The following is a 19,829-nucleotide window of genomic DNA, read 5'->3' as shown; positions in this document are numbered from 1 at the left end:
CAGGTCACCATGGGTCTTGGTCGAGCTCACACAGAGACATCGGAGAACTTGCAAGCGCAATCCACCGAACCCCGAGCCACACAGGCCCAGCCCCTGAACCAGGGCTCTGATACCACTGTTGGGTCCTGGTGGTGCACACCCAAACTCCACATTAGTATGATATTGTCCGCTTTGGGCAAAGCCCTCACGGTTTTGCTCTTGGGGTACTCCCCAAAAAGCCTCATACTAATTGGAGTTGGGGAAGCCCATTTATATGCTTGCAACTCTTGTTCATTCTCCGATGTGGGATATGGTTTGCTCTACCACAAATATCAATATTTGTATTGGTCTTAATTGGCTTGATCTCTTTTCATCCCCACATTTCACAACAATTAGTCAAAACTACTTAACATTTCATCAAACGTAACCTATTTCCGTTCAACTATTTTAATTAGTCAAAACTACTTAACATTTCATTAAACGTAACCTATTTCCGTCCAACTATTTTAAAGTTGAATAATTATACCATTTAATTTCAAGTAATTGTCAACAAATATACAGTTAATTAATTATTATTTCATTAGATTTATAAGGATATATTTTTTGCCCTCAAGCATTGCTATCCTATCCCCTCGTGCTATTTTGTTTACGTGAGGTTGTTAGATTTTACGGTACAAAGCACACTCTCATTCGATGAGGCGTGGAAGCAACTCATTAGGTATTTAAGTTGGTCTATTTTTACTTCATATTTTTATATAAGTCCATCCATATTATGTAAATATGTGAACAACGATTTGCACCCAAATTCTTATTGCTCATAACAACTTGTTACATAGTAGTACTACTATAAATATATTAACTCAAAACCAATCTTCCACTATAAAAATATAACTAATCGAATATCACAATCAAATGTTGACATCTATCCAAGATATTTGGCAACTAAGCAAATTGATATTCATATTTTGTCTGCTCATATATACGTCAATGAAATGCTACGTATGAATCACATTAATTAACACCACTTGCAATATTTATTTTATACTATCATGCATATTTGAATCACGTTTTTTTATAAACTTATTAAACTAATCTATGTAATTTCCACATTTTTGGTTAGGTCAAATTTGGCTTCATTTGGAATATCTACGCATGTTGACCACTATACATATCGCTAGATAACACGCAATATGTGAGTGTGTTGGCCTAGTGGTAGAGTCGTAATATCCGAAATCGAAGGTCTCGGGTTCGAATCTATTGAATTGCAAACCCATCATATATTAACTATTCTACCACTAGATCAACACATACATTACTTTTTTGGTGATATATAAAGTTAAAATTGATCAATATTAACCCAAACTAACACAAATTGTTTTTCAATTATAATACTCCATTAATTAACTATATATCGACTTTGACCAATCAATGCCATGCAAGTACTATATCACCAAACAAATTTTCGTAATCCACGTCAAATTCCGAAGCATTCTCAATTATTTATGCTGATAGAATGTCATAGCTTTCTATAGTTAACATATAGAATTGTGAATATGATGATTTGCAATAGATTTGGCTATTTATAAAAATATTGTGAATATAGCAACGTCAAGATTTGTATTATAAATTAGAGTTGTGGCGATCAACAATAGTTTACTACTGTAATATAAATAAGCTTTAACAATAATCTGAATTTTTCCCAAAGAAATTAATACAATAACTCTAGCTCCATGAATCAACTATATTGAGATAATATAATTACTTTACTAATGGGGAAATCATGAATAATTTATAAATCATGTATTACAAATGAAATGACTCTACGACTGTGGAACGGAGGGAGTAGTAGTAATGAATTGAAGCATTAGGCTGTACTTGCATTACATGTACCTCTTCTTTAAATACTCATAACCCTTTCATTATTTTCATCACACTACAATATTTTTAATCCCAATGTCTTCAAAGAAGAAGCACCAATCTCCAGTTGATGGAAGGCTAATCATGATTCTGAGCATCGATGGAGGAGGTATTCGCGGCATCATCCCAGCCAAGATTCTTGAATTCCTCGAATCCTAACTCCAGAAATTGGACGGCGAAGATGCTAGAATTGCCGACTACTTTGATGTAATCGCAGGGACGAGCACCGGAGGGCTGATGATGGGCATGCTGACGGCTCCCGATGCTAACAATCGCCCTATTTATGCAGCTAAAGATATTGCTCCGTTTTATGTACAACATGGGCCTAAGATTTTCCCACAGAGGTTTGTTTGGTTGATTTGTGTTGAGTTGATGAAGCATGTGAATTAGTTGTAAAATTAGTACATTTTAATTTTAATTAGTGGTTGTTTTAGTGGATTGCTTGGATCGATGGATGTATTAGTGGGCCCCAAATACAACGGCAAGTATTTGCAAGAGCTAATAAGGGAGATTTTAGGGCAGACTCGGTTGCATCACACGTTAACAAATGTTGTGGTCCCATCATTTGACATCAAGCTTATGCAGCCCACCATCTTCTCCTCGTACGAGGTCTCTCGCAATCTATCTCTTTGTTGTTTTTATAATCTGAAGGATTTGGTCGAAATCGGGGAATGCTTGTTGCACTCTCCTTTCTCAAGAGTGAATCTGCAGAGAGGAAATTCTGAGTCTGTTGTTGGTGGAGGCACAAATCGTGATGTTTTGATTAAGTAAGTACTTAATTTTTTCATGATTTCTTCAATACCATATAATTATTTTGTGTGTGATTATTTATTGTAGGTTTGCAAAAATGCTCTCATATGAAAAGAAATTCCCATGAACTAGAAGGAACCTCATAATTAACATATTGTAGACTGGTTTGGGAAATTAGGAGTTTAAGCTATTTTGTATGGGCTTTGTTTTATTAGGACGCATTTGGTATGGGCTAACGTATAATATACCCAGTTAAAATGTGGAGTATTTTACTACTACTATGTATGATAACAATATTATGTCTTGTTACACACACAGTATTTGTTTACTACTGTAAAAATAAAAATATGTAAATGAATAAAAATCAACAAATGGTACAATAAAAATATGTACTCGCTTCATTCAAGAAAAATATCGACTCCATAACCATTACTCCATTAGTTCCATAAATATAAAATTTTTGGAGACGTCACATATTTCAATGCGAAAGGGTAGAGTATGAGCGATATAGAAAGAAAAAAGCGATTGAATTATTATTAATGAAGAATGTGGCCGTTACCTAACAAAAGAGAAAAATTTACCAAAAACAAAAATGGACTAATTTTATAGAATGGACCAAAATAAAATAAAATAAATTAAATTAAATTAAATTATAGACGAAAGGAGTATAACATTTGATATGCTCAAATTTAAATAAAATAATTCGTGGACCTACCAAATAAATATAAACTAGTGTTTTTCAGTGTTTATGTACTTCTCTAAGCATAATAAAGATACCTATGTATTATAATCGATCGACATTATATTTTATTTACAGTAAATTGTCATGTGTGTGTTTCGTCCAACTTATAGGGGTTGTTCGATTTGCAAGATTGTATCTCAAGATCAGATATGTAGTGTGTTTGGATAATTATGTGATAATTAGTCATTGACAATCCCCTCTAATCAAAATAATCTCACAACTTAATCCTAAATTATATATTATTTTATCAAGTAAATCGAACACTGTTATAGTGTATTGTAATACAAGCGGAACTTCCTATGTTTCGCTCAACATCTATGAATTTTACTTTAGAAACTTGGCATTTTTTTTGGAAAATCTACGTAAGAGTTAAATGAAGATTGAGAAACACCTAAATATGCTTGTGTTTCTACTATTAGCAGAGCCAACATTTATATTCTATTACTCCTTAAGTGAAATAAAAAGTTGATGTAGGATAGAAAAATTCTATTAAAAAAATTATGTAAATTTAAGATATGATTGATCTGCTGATTTGTTGTTAAGGTTTTTAGAAAATTGAACTTTTAAGCATCATTTTGTTTGAAGTTTAAATGATCTGAGATGCTTTGTAAGAGCATCCACATTGGTGCTCGATGGCAAGAGCAGGGGCCGTGCTGACGGCAAGGTGAGCGATGTGCTCGTGGTTGCGCTCTTGCCGTCGGCACGGACGTGCTCTTGCCGAAGAGCAGGCGACATGACGGCTTCTGGTTGGGCGGTGACGCCCAATAGCCCCCTGCGCGATTGGGCGTCGTTTTTATACCGTTAATTTTTTTTAAAAAAAAAATCGTAACAAATTGAACGAAAAATAAAAAATATATATTTTCGGATTTCCAAAAATATAGCCATTTTTCGACCGTTTTTTTAAAAAAATTTAAATTTTTTAATCCCTAAATCATCTATAAATACTCACATTCATCATCCATTTTTTACATCAAATTATCTCTCACTCATACTTCTCTCATATTTTTTTCATACAACTCACATCCATCTTCCTCTCTCACTTAAACACTCTCTAAATTCAAAAATGGATCTGTACGATATGGATCGGAACATTGCGGAAGCGGAGCGCGAAGAACAAGAATACTATCAACAATCTATGCCGCCTATACCGCCGCCCCTCCTCCTCGACGACCGAGATCAAATCGCCGCTACATCCCTCGTGATCGGGAGGGATCCCACGAAAGGCTCGTGAACGACTATTTTTCCGACGAGCCATGGTTCCCGGTGGATTACTTCCGGCGCTGTTTCTGCATGTCAAAACTCTTGTTTTTGCGTATTGTAAACACATTGTCTGCCCGTGATGAATACTTCCAATCACAGCCAGACGCAACCGGTCGGCAAAGTCTCTCGTCGTTGACAAGTGTACTTATGTCATCCGACAACTTGCTACTGGGCAATCGGCTGATATGTTCAACGAGTATTTGCATGTGGGGGAGTCCACTGAAATCCTATGCCTCAATAATTTTTGCGTCAGCGTTCATTCTGTTTTCGGTGAGGAATTCCTTCGGGCACCCACCACCAAAGATTGTCAACGGATGCTACATCTTCATGAAGCAGTCCACGGATTTCCCGACATGCTTGACAACATTGACTGCATGCATTGGAAGTGGAAGAATTGTCCGACTGTTTGGAGGGGGCAACACTTAAGCGGACACAAAGGCGGCGGCCCAACGCTCATCCTTGAAGCGGTTGCCTACTGCCGCGTATGGATTTGACATGCATATTTCGGTGCGGCCGGATCCAACAACGACTTGAACTTGATATACTCTTCATCTTCCCCCTCTTCAAAGATCTTTTAGATGGTGTAGCACCGGCGTTCAACTTCACATTCAACGGCCGTCAATACCACATGTGGTACTATCTCGCTGATGGTATCTACCCAAGGTGGCCGACTTTCGTGAAGACGCTCAACATGCCGCAAGACAACGGATTCTTTTTGCGCAGCATCAAAAGGCTGCTCGAAAAGACATCGAAAGAGCTTTTGGGGTTATTCAAGTCCGATTCAACATTATGTGGGCCCCGTGTCAGATGCGGTAAGCAAACAATATTGCTGACATTATGTACATGTGTATTATCTTGCAAAACATGATTATAAACAACGAAGGACCTAGGGCGGCTAACTTTTTCGACGAGGTTGAAGCTGGAAGCTCAACCGCAAATTCTCCCCCAAGCTGAGGTGTGCATACTACGATGCGCGAGAGGAGCCAAAGAAAATTGATAATGCGCGATACCAAAACTCACACTGAACTACAAGAAGACCTAGTCAAACGCATTTGGGCGAAATTCGGCCACAAATAGTGAGTTTTTTTAATTTTATAAATTTAATTATATAATTTTTAATTTTTAGGATTTTAATTATGTATTTTTTTTATTAATTTGTAATAATATTTCGGGTATTTTGAACACACTATAATATTGTGGAAATGTTTTTAGTAATTGAAGTATTTAAATTGAATAATATAATGGTGGTACCCGGACCATAAATAGTGTTTGAGCATGTCTTGCATAAGAGAACGGAGGTGGGTATTGACGTGTTGTGCTCTTACGAAAAAACAGAGAATTTAAAATGAATAAAGGTGGGTACGGACCCACATCCGTTCTCTCGTGCAAGACCATGAATGTGGATGTTCTAAGTCACACAATCTGAATTGAAAAATTTACAGATCACAGACGGCGGTTGTGTCTTGGGTGCTCCGCCAGAAATTTTGGGGAAGAAGATGACTAAATGGGCGTCATCTATTAATTTTTTATTGGGCCTAAATAATATTTGTTGGGCTAATTTCTTAATTTATTAGAAGAAAAGAAGCCCTACTAAGTTTAAAATTCCACGTTGATTGTCATTCTCTGCAAAAATTCCACGTTGATTGACTAAATGGGAGTACTTAGAGCATCCGCAATGGTTTCGCCCGTCAAATAGCCCTCACATAGCCTTCACACTGCCACATCATCTGCACTAAAATTCCCCTGCCACATCAGCTCGCCACATCAACTGGACATCAAATAGCCCTCACATAGCCTTCACACTACCTATCCACGTCACTAATAACAATTATATAATTTAATTTACAATCGTAGCAACATGCACAATTTAATTTACGAGACAAATACGGGAAATGTAAATAATAATATTAAAATTTTAAATTAAAAAGTACATTTAAAAAAATTACATAAGTTAAAATAAAAAACTAACGCCTTGCAATCCTCCGCGCCCACAACTCTTCAATTAAATCCTTTTGGAGTCGAATATGAGCATCCACCTTTCGCATGTCGGTATGTGCTCGGAGGAGGGCTTCTTCATCGTGAGGTACCCCAGCTCGTACATTGGCGGCGGCCACGCCGTGGCTTGGACCGGCTTCATTATCGTCGTTGGACCAATTAGTCAGTTGTACACCTTCATCTTCGACAATCATGTTGTGCATGATAATACATGCGTACATTATATCGGCAATGCGGTCGACATTCCACAAACGCGTTGGTCCTTTAACTGCAGCCCATCGAGCCTGAAGCACACCAAATGCGCGCTCCACGTCCTTTCGCGCCGACTCCTGCCGTGAAGCAAAGTAGGCCTTCTTCTCATCTCCTGGGCATCGGATCGTCTTCACAAATACGGGCCACCTAGGATATATCCCATCCGCCAAGTAGTAGTCCATATCATGCTGGTTGCCGTTGGCGACAAAACTGATGGCCGGACCAATGCCCTGGCACTGCTCGTTGAAAAGTGGCGACGAGTTGAGGACGTTTAAGTCGTTGTTCGAACCGGCTATCCCAAAATACGCATGCCAAATCCACAGCCGGTAATCAGCTACGGCCTCGAGGATCATTGTGGGATTCTTTCCCTTGTAGCCGGTAGTGTAGAACCCCTTCCAGGCAGCGGGACAGTTCTTCCACTCCCAATGCATACAATCTATGCTGCCTAACATTCCTGGGAACCCATGCTTCTCCCCGTGTATCTGCATCAGCTCCTGGCAATCTTGGGGGGTAGGCTTTCGGAGATACTCCTCACCGAATACTTCGATCACGCCCTGACAGAAATTCTTCATACATTCAAGGGCAGTCGATTAACCGATGTGGAGGTATTCGTCCCACATGTCTGCCGACGTTCCGTAGGCCAATTGCCTGATTGCAGCAGTGCACTTTTGAATAGGGGTGTGGCCGGGTTTGCCAGCCGCATCGTTCCTGAAGCGGAAATACAGATATCGATGCTCCAATGCGCTAACAATACGCATAAACAAATCACGCCTCATCCTAAAATGACGCCAGAAATGGTTCGCGTTAAAACGCGGCTCCTCTGCGAAGTAATCCGTGAACAGGCGCTCATGTGCAGCTACATGATCACGATCAACCACTTGTCGACGGTGGACAACTGGTCGTGGGCGAGGTACCGCCGGCTGCATATAACTCTGCATCCATCGATCAATCTCACGGGTCGTATAGGCATCTAGCTCTTCGTTCATCATACGCTCGTACTCCTCAGCATCCCAACCACTACCACCACCACCACTACCACCGGCATTATCCATTTTTCGTTGTTGATCTTGTACAGAAATTAAGAGAGAGAGAGTACTCGTTAAAACAAGTGGTGCGAATGAAAATGACGTCGAAAGCGTGTATATATAGTGTTTCGAAAAAAAAAATTAATTTTTAATGCTGACGCCGGTCTGACGCCGATCCGGGGTCTACAATGGCGCCTTCTGTATCGGCGTCGGAACCGGCGTCCGCTAAAGAATCGGCGTGGGGACGCCGATTCTGACGCCGAAATCGCCCACGCCGCTTACAATGGTTCGGCGTCAGCACCGGCGTCCGCGAAAAATCGGCGTGCCGGTGCCGACGCCGCCATTGCGGATGCTCTTAATAGAAGGTTATATAATTTCTTATGTAAACATTATGCAAAAATATATGAGAAGGTTATATAATTTCTTATTGAAATCTACAACCAAATTTGATCATCGTAGGAGACGAAAGAGTGCTTCTATCTGGCCTTGGTTAAATTATACTTAATGTAAGATGGTTTGTTTTGCATATATAATTAATAGACTCGCCTTTTTTATTTGCATAGTAAATTTTGACATCTTATTTTAAATGCAAACAATATTATACATCTACTATACATTAACGCAGACAATATCACAAGTGAGTAGTTGTATTTCTCAGCCAAAAACAATACGAATATTAGTAGTATAAAAATTTCTCAACAAAAAAAATACGTATATTAGTAACTAAAAATAGGTCCTACCGATTCAAAGTCCAGAGTGCTAACCACTACACCATAGAACCGTTTTCTGATAACATTTTTCGTAATCAATACATAGCATGATAGCAGTATACCGCTGGCATCTAATTATATAGGCATGCAAAATCGTTTTAAATTTTTTCTTTTTTTTTACTAAATTAACACAAATAGATGAATTAGCCAAAGTGAAATGTGAAAATAACAGCGCCTTTAAAAGAAAGTGCTGCCGGTAATATTTAGGCACTCAAGTTTTCCAAAACCAAACATACCCAAATCAGCTAAAAATTGCCTCTCTGTAGCCTCCTTTTCTCTGTAACTCAAAAATCCCCCTCAAATCTTTACCCCACAAAGACACACACAGAGAGTGAAGTAGGTGAGTGAAACTCCATCATCTCTTCACAATGCAAATCTTCTGATTGCTTCACCCTTACTATCTTCTCTCTTTTTTTTCAAAAAGAAAAAAAAGATGTTCAAAAACCAGCTGCAAGAATTGGCTCAAAGAAGCTGCTTCAATCTCCCTTCATACGCCTGCGTAAGAGAAGGCCCCGATCACGCCCCCAGATTCAAAGCCTCCGTCAATTTCAACGGCGAAGTTTTCGAGAGCCCCTCTTACTCCACCACCCTCCGCCAGGCCGAGCACGCCGCCGCCGAGGCCGCCCTCAGCTCCCTCTCCGCCAGAGGCCCCTCCAAATCTCTCACCGCCAGAGTTCTCGTAACTTTCCACCACCAAATTTTTGTGCTTTGCCTTGTTTTGCTTCGATTTCTCAAATGTATTTTGATTTTCTATGTAGGATGAGACGGGAGTGTACAAAAATCTACTTCAGGAAACTGCTCACCGAGCCGGATTGAAGCTGCCGATTTACACCACCGTCAGATCAGGCCCCGGCCACGTCCCCGTCTTCACCAGCACCGTCGAGCTCGCCGGAATCAGCTTCTCCGGCGAGCCTGCCAAGACTAAGAAACAAGCCGAGAAGAATGCTGCTATTGCTGCTTGGTTCCAATTGAAACAAAGTAGTATCTTTTTTTCGATACAATTTAAATCCCCCTTTTTCCCCTGTTCCATTGATACACTACAAATTGGTAAAATTGCTTGCTTTTTCAGTGCCAACTTTGGGGCTTTTGTCGGAGCAAGAGAATGCAGGAGGCGGGAAATGGAATTGCAGTTCGAATTCTGGTAGAGTGATAAGGCGAAGAGATTATCACCATCATCATCAGCCGAGAATGCAGAGGCCTATTCAAAGAGACAACAAACTTAACATTACTCCTTGTAGCTTTGCCTTTGCCCAGAAACGGCCGATTTTAGACCAGACTCACAAGCACAAAAGCTTTCTCTCTCTTCTCCCTCCGCCGCCGCTGACGGCTTCCAAAATCCTTCCCCCAAACTTGCCCGATTCCAAAACCCCCACTCCCAAAGCTACAGTCAAAGAAACGCTGCCGACGTTGGAGGAGTTTTTGAGAGACGATCAGGATTGGATTAACAAGATAAGCGAGGCCATAAGAACAGATGCCGGCAGCTCAAATTCGATTTATGGAGGGAAAATTGGAGGAGTCTACAGTCAATTTGGGAGAGAAGATGGCAGAATTAGGTCAATTCCGCCTCCGTTGATGAAAATTCCCTCAACTTGTCACAATCCCCAAATTGGATCAATCCCCAAATTCGCGCCGGCGGTGCAAATTAGGTCTGTGATTCCGGTGTGCGCAGCTCCACCGGTGAGGGTGAACTCCGACCAATCGCCGCCGATCAAAGAAGCAGCTCCATCGCCGTCGTCATCGGAGGAGTTAGTTGTAGCTTCCGCTTTGAGCAAGCTGAAAATATGATGGAATTATGGAACTAAATTGATGTGATTAGTCGTTAAATGAGCTCGTGTTTTGGTGTGAATGAATGAGATGAGTGTTTTTGCGCCATTAATGAGGCACGTGTATTTTAATATAAATGTGATGGGGTAAATGGAGATTAGCGATGGATTAGTGGTAATAAAAAAGAGAAACAATAAATGGGGCATTAAATAAGAAGTGGGAAAGGGCAGATGAGAAATTGAAGTTGGTCTGTGACTAAGAGCATGCGCAGCGGTGGACGCGCGCTGCTCGTCCGTCCGCGCCGCTGGCACGGACGCGTACCGCCGCCGCTGCAGCCGCGCCGCTGGCACGGCGCTGCTCGATGTATCGAGCACGTCCGTGCCAGCGGACGCACACGCGTCACTCCCTCATTCGCCAACGGCATAGCCGTTGCATTTAAACGTTATTTTATTATTTTTTTTTAAATCGGTTTTTTATTAAAAAAAACCGATAAAAAATTTAAAAAAAAAAATTTCACTTCCCCAAAAAAATATATCCGTTTATAACCGTTTTTTACACCTTTTTATTTTTTTTTTCATTTTTTTACCCCAAAAATACAAACTTTCATCTATAAATACCCCCAATTTCACCCCAAAAATTCACATCAAACTACACAATTCTCATCATCATTCTCCAATATCCATTCTCATCTTCATTCTCTCATATTCATTTTCATCTTCATTCTCTCATACCCTACAACATCACTATGTCCGGCCAAGACGATAACCCTTCGGGCTCCCACGGTTGGAACCCCGAATGGTTCGGTTCACAACCGTTTCCTAGTCCGGAAACGGAATATTCGGCCCCTCCTCTCACCCAAGATTCGGGCGTTCCGGGTGGCTACCGGCCATACCCAATCGACGATCAAGGTGCCTCCGAAGGGCGCTACGGGTGGACACCGGAGCCTAGGCCTCGCGCCCCTTCCCAAACGCCGACTCCTCCATCTCGCGCCGGTGTCCGCACACCGTACTCACCGGCGGAGATGGAAAGATTGTTCAAGGCGTACTTGGAAATCTCCGAAGATGCGGTGGTTGGAACGAACCAATCCGGCGAGCACTTTTGGTGGCGCGTCTCTAGCCGGTACAATGCAAACCGGCCGCCGGGAACGATCGAGCGCAACGAGAGTATGGTGCGCAACTGCATCGGCCGAGCCAACGAAGAAATTGGCAAGTTCAACGGCTATTTCATCCAGGAGTCCCGGAATGCCGGGAGCGGCCGAAGCGAGGTCGACATCATCACCGCCGCACTGAGCACCTACCAATCCATGAACGGTAAGTCGTTCAAATATCTTAACGTTTGGCAGGAGACGCGGTTGCACCCGAAGTATAAGGGAGGCATAACATCCTCCTCTAGCGGCTCCTCCAAACGATCAAGGTCGGTAGCCCTATCCGACTCCGGCTCGGAAGAATTGGCTAGCCAACTCGCCGGAGCTAGCTTGGGTAGCCCCGACGCCGGACCGAGCGGTTCCCAACGCCGCCCCCAAGGAAGGAAGAAGGCGGCGGCCAACCGTCGTCGCGGCTCGACTCCCGAAGGCACTCCCGAATCCGCTCCCGCTCCCGCTCCCTATGTGCCACCTCCACCCCCGAACAACTCGCTGTGGATGCTCTTAAGCCAACTCAATATGGCCGATAGGTCATCTATGACCCCCACGCAACTTGAAACACACGAGACCATGATAAAAGGTCTCCAAAAGCAATTGGGGTTGATCCCGCCGGATGCGTAGTCTTATTAGGAGTTTAATTATGTATTTTTTAATTTTTAGGAGTTTAATTATGTAATTTTTAATTTTTAGGATTTTAATTATGTATTTTTTAATTTTTAGGACTTTAATTATGTAATTTTTAATTTTATTTGTAATTTGTAATGTTTATTGTGGTTTTTTAATGAATTTTAATATTATGAAAATGTTTTTGTTTAATTGAATTTATATTAATTGTGCTCGTCCTTGCGGAAGAGCACAGTTGTGGGTGTTGTGCTCTTGCCAGAGAGCAGGCATGAATAGTACCGCCCGGGCCCACAACCGTGCCGCTGGTAAGAGCACGGTTGTGGATGCTCTAAAGCTCAGACAAATGCAGCGATAAACGCAACTCCATTTAATTCTGCACGTCACCACAATTAATGGCTTCTGTCTTCACCAATTAATTTTCTCTCTCCTCTTTAATTGACTGCACCCAAGTAGAGATGCCAAGGTTTTCGGTTCGGGCGGTTAACCGCCGAACCGTAACCGGCGGTTCCGGTTTCGAACCGGAACCGTGAGATTTAACTCGAACCGAAACCGTCACTTTTGGAACCGTGGTTCAGTTCAGGTTCCAAAATTTTGGAACCGAAACCGTACCGGAACCGCCGATTTCGGACGGTTCCACACCGGAACCGCGAAAAACCACCGGAAAACCGTGAAACCGAGCCGAAACCGCCAAAACCGCAAAAAACCGGCGGTTCGAAACTGTGAAAAACCGCCAAAAACCGCCGGAAAACCGGCGGTTCCGAACCATAACCGTAACCTCCGGTTTTGGAACCGAAACCGTGAAATACCCTCGCGGTTCGGTTCCGGATCAATAATTTCCAAAACCGGAACCGGCGGTTCCGAACCGTAACCGCCGGTTCCGGAACCGTGGGCATCTCTACACCCAAGTATATATACGCCTGTCTCTTTTTAGGTTGACCTTTTTCAATGTATAAATCTATGACAAAAATTTGTTCTCTAAAATTTCATGTTTATTTATAATGATACTGGTAGAATAGAATCCGTATTACTCCAAATATTTGAAGTGATTTCCACCAACTTACGAGATCTACCACAAACAAGTAATCTTATTTTGTTAAAACTAGTATGACACCCATAATAAAAAAAAATTGTACGGAGGGAATATATACACATGTAAGATTGACTTATTTCCAAAAGTCAATAAAGAGTTTCAATGAAACGATAATTATAAGTTCTAACATAAATAGTCTCTCATGTTACATGCTAATTAATGCATTTCATTTTCCAATACTCATTTTAAAAAATTAATACTAATAAATAGTTAAAATTTAGAAAAAATAAATAAAAGAGATTTTTTTCAAAACGTATGCAGAAAATGGAACACCCCTATAAGGCGGAACGGAGGGAGTATCATAAGAATAAGTAAGCTTGACGAGAGAGAAAAAAAACTAAACTAAACTAAAAATATAAATAAATAAATCATAAGAATTGGTGAGCACTTGTAACAATAATTCTAAAAGATATAATCCCATCGTCCCAACTTAAATGAGACATTTCTATTTTGACAGATAAATTTATGTAATTGTGTTTAATAAATTAAATTGTAATAGTATAATAATAAAGATAATAAAGTAAGAAAAATAGAAAAAGAATAATTAAGAGATGAATAAAGTAGAAGAGATAAGAGAATAAAGTAAAAGAGAAAAGTGAATTAATTATTGTAAAAAAAACATCTAACTTAGGTTGGGACATCCCGAAAAGAAATAAGTCCTACTTAGACTGGAAAGAAGGGAGTATAATAATTATGAGATCAAAATATACTTTATACATCAATAATTAATAGTTATATTTTTCTATTTTTGGTTATTAATAAAATTAGTTGTTTTTTTTATTTTTAGTGAATTAATCTCTAATAAATTGAGCTTCATTTATTATTAATATATTTTAACTATTTTTTATCTATCTTAATTTATTAATTTTTTTATTAAAACTTGTAGTATATGATTCACTGCTAAAACTATTGATATGGACAAGGAGAATATGTTCACTAAATCGATAGTAATGCTTATTACTACTCCCTCCGTCCCATCTAAGATGACACATTTCTTAGCCAACACGAGATTTTAGAAGTTATTGGTAAGTATTTAATTGGAGAGAGAAAAGGTGGGTGTAAGTATTAAAATAGAGAGAGAAAGAAAGATGAATATTTTAATAAGAGTGAGAAAAAGTGGTTGAGTGTATTAATTGGAGAGAGAAAGTTTCCAAAAAAGGAAATGTGTCATCTTAGTTGGGACAAACTAAAAAGAAAAACGTGTCATCTTAAGCGGGACGGATGAAATATTATATATAAAGTCATGAGGTGCATTAATTATAAAAAAATTGATACTCCTTCCATTCCACCACACCACAAGGACTTGCGTCATTTTTTGGTAGATTCCACTTAAAATGAATCATTTTTGGGCCAAAAAATAATTCAGTTATGCTATCTTATTTTATTTTTTATTCTTTCTTTACTTAACTCTCTAAATATGTATTTTTTAAAATTTTATATCTAGAAACGTATCATTTAAGAAGTGAATAGAAATATATAGGGTTATCTTCCAAAATCAATTAGTGATAAAAATTATCTATAGCATGATTTCAGTCCCTCTTTATATCAATTTGAAAAATTATTATGGAGTAAGTTTTTTTTGTTATACTCCCTAACAAAAATTAACCGTTTAAAATTGGCATGGTAGGCCCTATTTGGTATGGTGGAATGGAATGAGGAGGGAATGAAATGGAGATGAGAATGAAATGAAGGTGGGAATGGAATGACAATTCCATTCCATTCCATTCTTGTGCTTGGTAAGCACAAAGAATGCAAAAGGAATGAAATTGTTATTCCTTGATTGATTCCATTCATATGTTTGATAACTACAAATTAATATGGAAATAGAATGGGATGAAATATGAATAATTAATGTTGATTCTACCAAAAAAAGCACTACACACTTTCACACACTACACGTACTTCACACACTAAGCACATTTCATACATTTCACACACTACATGCACTTCACACACTACACACACTTCACATATTTCACACACTACACACACTACATGCACTACACACACTTCACACATTTCACGCATTTCACACACTACACACATTTCACATATTTCACATATTTCACACACTACACACATTGTGTGTAATGTGTAGTGTGTAGTGTGTGAAGTGTGTAGTGTGTGAAATATGTGAAATGTGTGTAGTGCGTGTAGTGTGTGAAATGTGTGTAGTGCGTGAAGTGTGTGTAGTGTGTGTAGTGTGTGTAGTGTGTGAAATGTGTGTAATGTGTGAAGTGTGTGAAGTGTGTGTAGTGTGTGAAATGTGTGAAATATGTGAAATGTGTGTAGTGTGTGAAGTGTGTGTGTGTGTGTGGATTTTTCAATTATTAAAAATTTTAAAATTATAATTTTATTAAAAAATTGTGATGATATTAAATTTAAATATAAATAAAATAATATTTATATAATTTTGTTAAAATTTAAAATAAGAAGAAATGAATATGAAATGGAATGGAATGACTATTCCTTAGCTAAATGGATGGAATGACTATTCTCATATGGAATGGAATAGTGATTCCAAAGGGAATGGTTATTCATAAGAGCAAAATATATCAAGTAAAGGAATGGAATTGAGATAGGAATGTTATTCCATTCCTCTATTACATTCCCTCATACCAAGTAGGACCTGAATGTTTCTGAATTTGATGATTAGTGTGCAGGTTTGTTTGCAGTGGATGCATACAGTAGATTATAGTATCTTTCAATTTTGGAGATAAAAAAATACTCTTATGAACTTTGAGATTGGTGCACAATCACAAAATAATGAAATATTGGTAAAACATTGTCTGAAATGCCATCCACAAATTCTTGACATAAATTTCACATTAGATCTTTCTACGATATTTATATTATTGTTATCGATACACGCAAGCATTGTCAATAGTCAGAATTTATGATGGTAACATTGGCACTATTAATGTCCAACGCTTCAAATTTAAGTTTATGGAATAAGATTTCATTAATGTTGAAGCTTCAAAGTTCATTTTTTTAGACCCATGTTTTTAGGCGTAGATGTTTCCTGATAGGTTCAGGAATAATATAGCTTGATTGTTAGTATAATTTAGGATATATAAAAAAGCGCTTTTAAGTTGATTGTAAATTATTGGAGCCTTTTATTTGTGTCTCATCATTTTAATTGGTACATCAACAATAAGAATATTTTATGAAGCATTAGTTATATAATTAGATACACAAATTAGTGTTCTTAATAGCATTAAAAATATCATTATCCATTCTTTTTCTATTATAGTACTCCAATATCATATAATTGGAACGAAAATATTTGTATTGACTTACACATTTAAACATCGGGATGTATTCATATCCATTTTCCATCTTTTGTACTATTTTCCTTCTCAATCCCGGCCCTCCATTTTCAAGATCTGATGGCCGAAAATAGAGCCTGATTTATTCAAATTTATTGATTAAAAAATTCAAAAAGGGCGTTTAGGGGAGTAGTAAAAAATCGGCAGTTATTGCAATTCCATGATTCACGCCTTCTGTTACATATTTACTTATATTTTATTTCTTTTCCTTTATTAAATCTCAATATGCTTATTTCTTTCTATGATTCATCGATTTTACTTCAATTCTAACTATTTTTCGCTAAAAAATATTGGAGAAATAAGAGTTCAATATTCTCGTCAGTTTATGAGTAATGCATATGTCTCTTACAAGAAATAATGTACGCCTAATGTCTAATAATGTACAGTCCGAATTTAAATAATGTACGTGTTTAAGGGAATAATGTTTAGGCTAAGTAGAACTAAATAATGTACGTCAAGTGGCCTTTAATGTACACGCGTAATACTTAATGATGTACTTGTGTAAGTATTTAATGTTTGGCGAGAGTTGAATTCATACCCTTTAGGTTTAGCAATCCATGGGGCTAGGTTGTAGTACTCACTCACAAACAAAACCATCACCAAGGGCATGAGGTTTGATTCATACCCTTGGGTAGAGGTCACCACGGTTCGGGAACCGGCGGTTCACGGTTCGGAACCGCCGGTTCCGGTTCAATTTTTTCGTGAACCTGAACCGGCCCGTCCTAGCTTGGACGGTTCCGGTTCCTGAACCGTGAACCGGTGGTTCACTTGACGGTTCAGAACCGGCGGTTCCTGTCCGGTTCCGGGCCGGTTCGGCGGTTCAATTTTTTTTTCCATTTTTTTTTCAATTCAAGTAAAAGATGTAAATATACTTGCATAAATAAAATAAGAATAATGCGATATACAAATGCAATTTTATTTATACAACTTTCAACTATATTACAAATTACAACTTAAAATTTACAAATTACAACTTAAAATTTACAAATTACAAACTTAAAAATTATAAATTACAAAATACTTAAAGTATTGATTACAAATTGCAATTTACAAATTACATAGTCGAAAGACTCGAAACAAATGGGAGAAAAAAGAAATAAAGGAAAAGGACTTGAGCTCAACTTAAATTTAAAATTTAAGTTGAGATGCCTACGTATCCTCAATGCTCAATTGCATTTTGGAATCAAAGTCCACGTAGTTCTCTTACCTTGCTTACCTATTTGGCTTGATCGGATGAATTGACCTACTCTTCGTCGGGGTAGTAGTCTTGGTCGGGTTGTACTACTTGATTGTCCCAATCCGGTTCTTGGTCTCTAATTTCGGCGGAGCACCAATCATCTAGTAACATGGTGGCTTCCATGTTTTGCCCGGTGAGTCTACTTCGTCTGTCGTCCAAGACGTTGCCTCCAACACTAAAGGCGGACTCGATGGCGACAGTGGAAGCCGGAACCGAAAAGATCTCCTTGGCCATTGATGCAAGGATGGGAAAATCTTTCTCGTGTGATCCCCACCAATCTAGGACGTCGATTTGGTTGGGAGCGGGACCCCCTTCTTCATCATTGAAAGAAAAGTGTGAGTCAAAATATAAATCTAACTCACTTATCGAATTTGTCGTCCTTCCTCCGCTGCTGTAGCCGTATAGGTCCGCCAATTGGGATTGGGCGTCGGGGTCATCAACTTGGAAGAAGCCAAAGTTGTGTGTTTGACGGGGGGGTCTAGGTCTCACTTGGTGGGTACTGTTGTACTTGGCTTCGTAATCGTGAAAGAGGGCCCGCAAGTCTAACTCAAAATTTCTTTGTAGGATTGGGAGGTTGGGGAGGTTTATTTTGAATGTTTGGGCTAGGTTATGTTGTTGCCGTCCTCATCGTCATCGTCATTCGGTTGCAAAGCTCGGAGTGGTTCAAGATCAATAGAAGCCAAATTGTTGTAATAAAATGCTAAAATTTTTAAAGTACCAACTAGTCTCCATTTTGGATCCAAAACTTTTGCAAGCAAAAAAACCGTTGGGATCCCATTGAAATACTTAAGCCATTTTTTAATCATATAATATAAAACACACATTAATTCAAGATTATCTACAGAATTTTTCATTGCAGTTTTAAAACCAAGTGATATATACATGCAATGTTCTAAAACACGAACGGATGTGCAATAATACACACCCGATAACTCAACGGTGGCATTTCTAAAACCTTTGAATAATTTAAATAAGCTCATGCTTTGATCCCAACAAGAAGAGGTTAGATATAAATCATCTACATGGAAAGTTCTATAAAAATCAACCAAATATTCTATATGATCTAATGTAGAATGCAACATATCATACGTAGAGTTCCATCTAGTAGACACATCTAAAGTAAAAATTGTGTACCTTATTTTCTTCGAGTGGCAATACTTCTTCCACGCCCTTCCAATATGAGGCTTCCAGTGGATCAAGGATACAGCTGTTGTAATAGGTTGAATATGTCTTTGCCATAAAGACAAAGCATCTTGTACACACAAATTTAAAATATGACATATACATCTTTGGTGAAAATACTTACCACTTATCACCGGGGAGCAAGCCGCAATTAAATCGGGTATACTTGCGGTGTTAGCGGTTGTGTTATCAAAACCAACCGAAAATATTTTGTTACATAAATCATAATCATTCAAAACTTGAATAATTAAAGATGCAATTGCTTGTGCGGTGTGTGGTGAAGGAAATTGTCTAAAACCAATTAAACGTTTATTTAAAGTCCAACTATTGTCTATAAAATGACATGAAATTCCCATGTAAGAATTTCTATGGAAAGAATCCGTCCACACATCAGAGCAAATATTAACTTTGTGTCCCAAGGTAGAAATAAATTTTCCTAATTCTATTTTTTTATTAAAAAACTGCCGGCTGTTAGATCTTTGAGCAGTTGTGGGGGGAATTCTTTTTGTAGCAACATTAAAGGCGGTTTGCATAGTAACTTCATATTTTTTGTCATTAAAAAAATTAAACGGCAAATGCTTCATTGCCGCCCATCTTACCATAGAATCGGTAACATTTTTGGGATCATATTTAAATAGAGGCGTACCTGTTTGAGACGATGAGCCGGCAGGGAAGTTTATTTGGCTTTGGGACTTAGTATGCCCATATTCCACGGGATGTTTTGACTTCAAATGGCGATGGAGAGTACCATATCCCCCACCGTGTACAAATG

The 19,829-nt window shown here is 38.7% G+C and overlaps 3 protein-coding genes across 3 annotated transcripts in view; 2 read left to right on the top strand and 1 right to left on the bottom strand.

The window, feature by feature from the left end:
* Positions 1-19,829, bottom strand: part of LOC121740758 (probable pre-mRNA-splicing factor ATP-dependent RNA helicase DEAH9) — a 100,168-nt gene that overhangs the window by 15,750 nt on the left and 64,589 nt on the right. The window lies entirely within an intron of this gene.
* Positions 1,960-2,815, top strand: LOC121740775 (patatin-like protein 2). The gene is made up of 3 exons (XM_042133398.1): positions 1,960-2,240; positions 2,331-2,663; positions 2,734-2,815. The coding sequence occupies exons 1-3, from the start codon at positions 2,134-2,136 to the stop codon at positions 2,771-2,773; spliced, it is 480 nt and encodes a 159-aa protein (XP_041989332.1). The 5' UTR covers positions 1,960-2,133; the 3' UTR covers positions 2,774-2,815.
* Positions 8,630-10,636, top strand: LOC121740760 (double-stranded RNA-binding protein 3-like). Its single transcript, XM_042133380.1, has 3 exons — positions 8,630-9,369; positions 9,449-9,668; positions 9,760-10,636. Exons 1-3 carry the CDS (start codon positions 9,124-9,126, stop codon positions 10,473-10,475), a joined length of 1,182 nt encoding a protein of 393 aa, XP_041989314.1. The 5' UTR covers positions 8,630-9,123; the 3' UTR covers positions 10,476-10,636.

This window comes from Salvia splendens, chromosome 7, assembly GCF_004379255.2.
Source record: "Salvia splendens isolate huo1 chromosome 7, SspV2, whole genome shotgun sequence".
NCBI classification, from domain to species: domain Eukaryota; kingdom Viridiplantae; phylum Streptophyta; class Magnoliopsida; order Lamiales; family Lamiaceae; genus Salvia; species Salvia splendens.
The sequence above is the reverse complement of the archived record's forward strand: the minus strand, read 5'-3'. Positions and strand labels throughout refer to the sequence as shown.